The sequence below is a fragment of the Phaethon lepturus genome, unplaced genomic scaffold (assembly GCF_000687285.1).
Source record: "Phaethon lepturus isolate BGI_N335 unplaced genomic scaffold, ASM68728v1 scaffold45733, whole genome shotgun sequence".
In the NCBI taxonomy this organism is placed as follows: Eukaryota; Metazoa; Chordata; class Aves; order Phaethontiformes; family Phaethontidae; genus Phaethon; species Phaethon lepturus.
In genome coordinates this window covers 1-210 of record NW_010530633.1, presented here as the reverse complement: position 1 = coordinate 210, position 210 = coordinate 1, and the positions used below count along the sequence as shown (strand labels likewise).

General features: G+C 62.4%; 1 protein-coding gene across 1 annotated transcript in view; it reads right to left on the bottom strand.

The window, feature by feature from the left end:
• CTSH (cathepsin H) overlaps positions 1 to 204 on the bottom strand; it is a gene marked incomplete at its 5' end in the record, with an annotated part of 7,188 nt that extends 6,984 nt beyond the window's left edge. Inside the window, 2 exons of the mRNA XM_010284314.1 lie at positions 30 to 100; positions 192 to 204. Of these exons, the coding sequence (XP_010282616.1) occupies positions 30 to 100; positions 192 to 204 (84 nt within the window). The remainder of the gene's footprint in view (positions 1 to 29; positions 101 to 191) is intronic.
• Between the last annotated feature and the right edge of the window lie 6 nt (positions 205 to 210).

Genomic DNA, 210 nt, shown 5'->3' with positions numbered 1-210 from the left:
CCCCGCCCACGGCACCTCCCGTGATTTACCTGGGGCTCTCTCCACAGGTACAGTTTTTTAAATTCAGCGAAGGTCAGATCCGAAAACTGGTTCAGGCCCACTAGAAGAGGAGGAGACGGGGACGCTTCGCGCACCCAGCTCTGCTCCGCGCTCCAAGCGAGAGCGGGGTGCGCCGGGGACGCGGCTCCTACTCTGGAAGCTGTGGTTGCC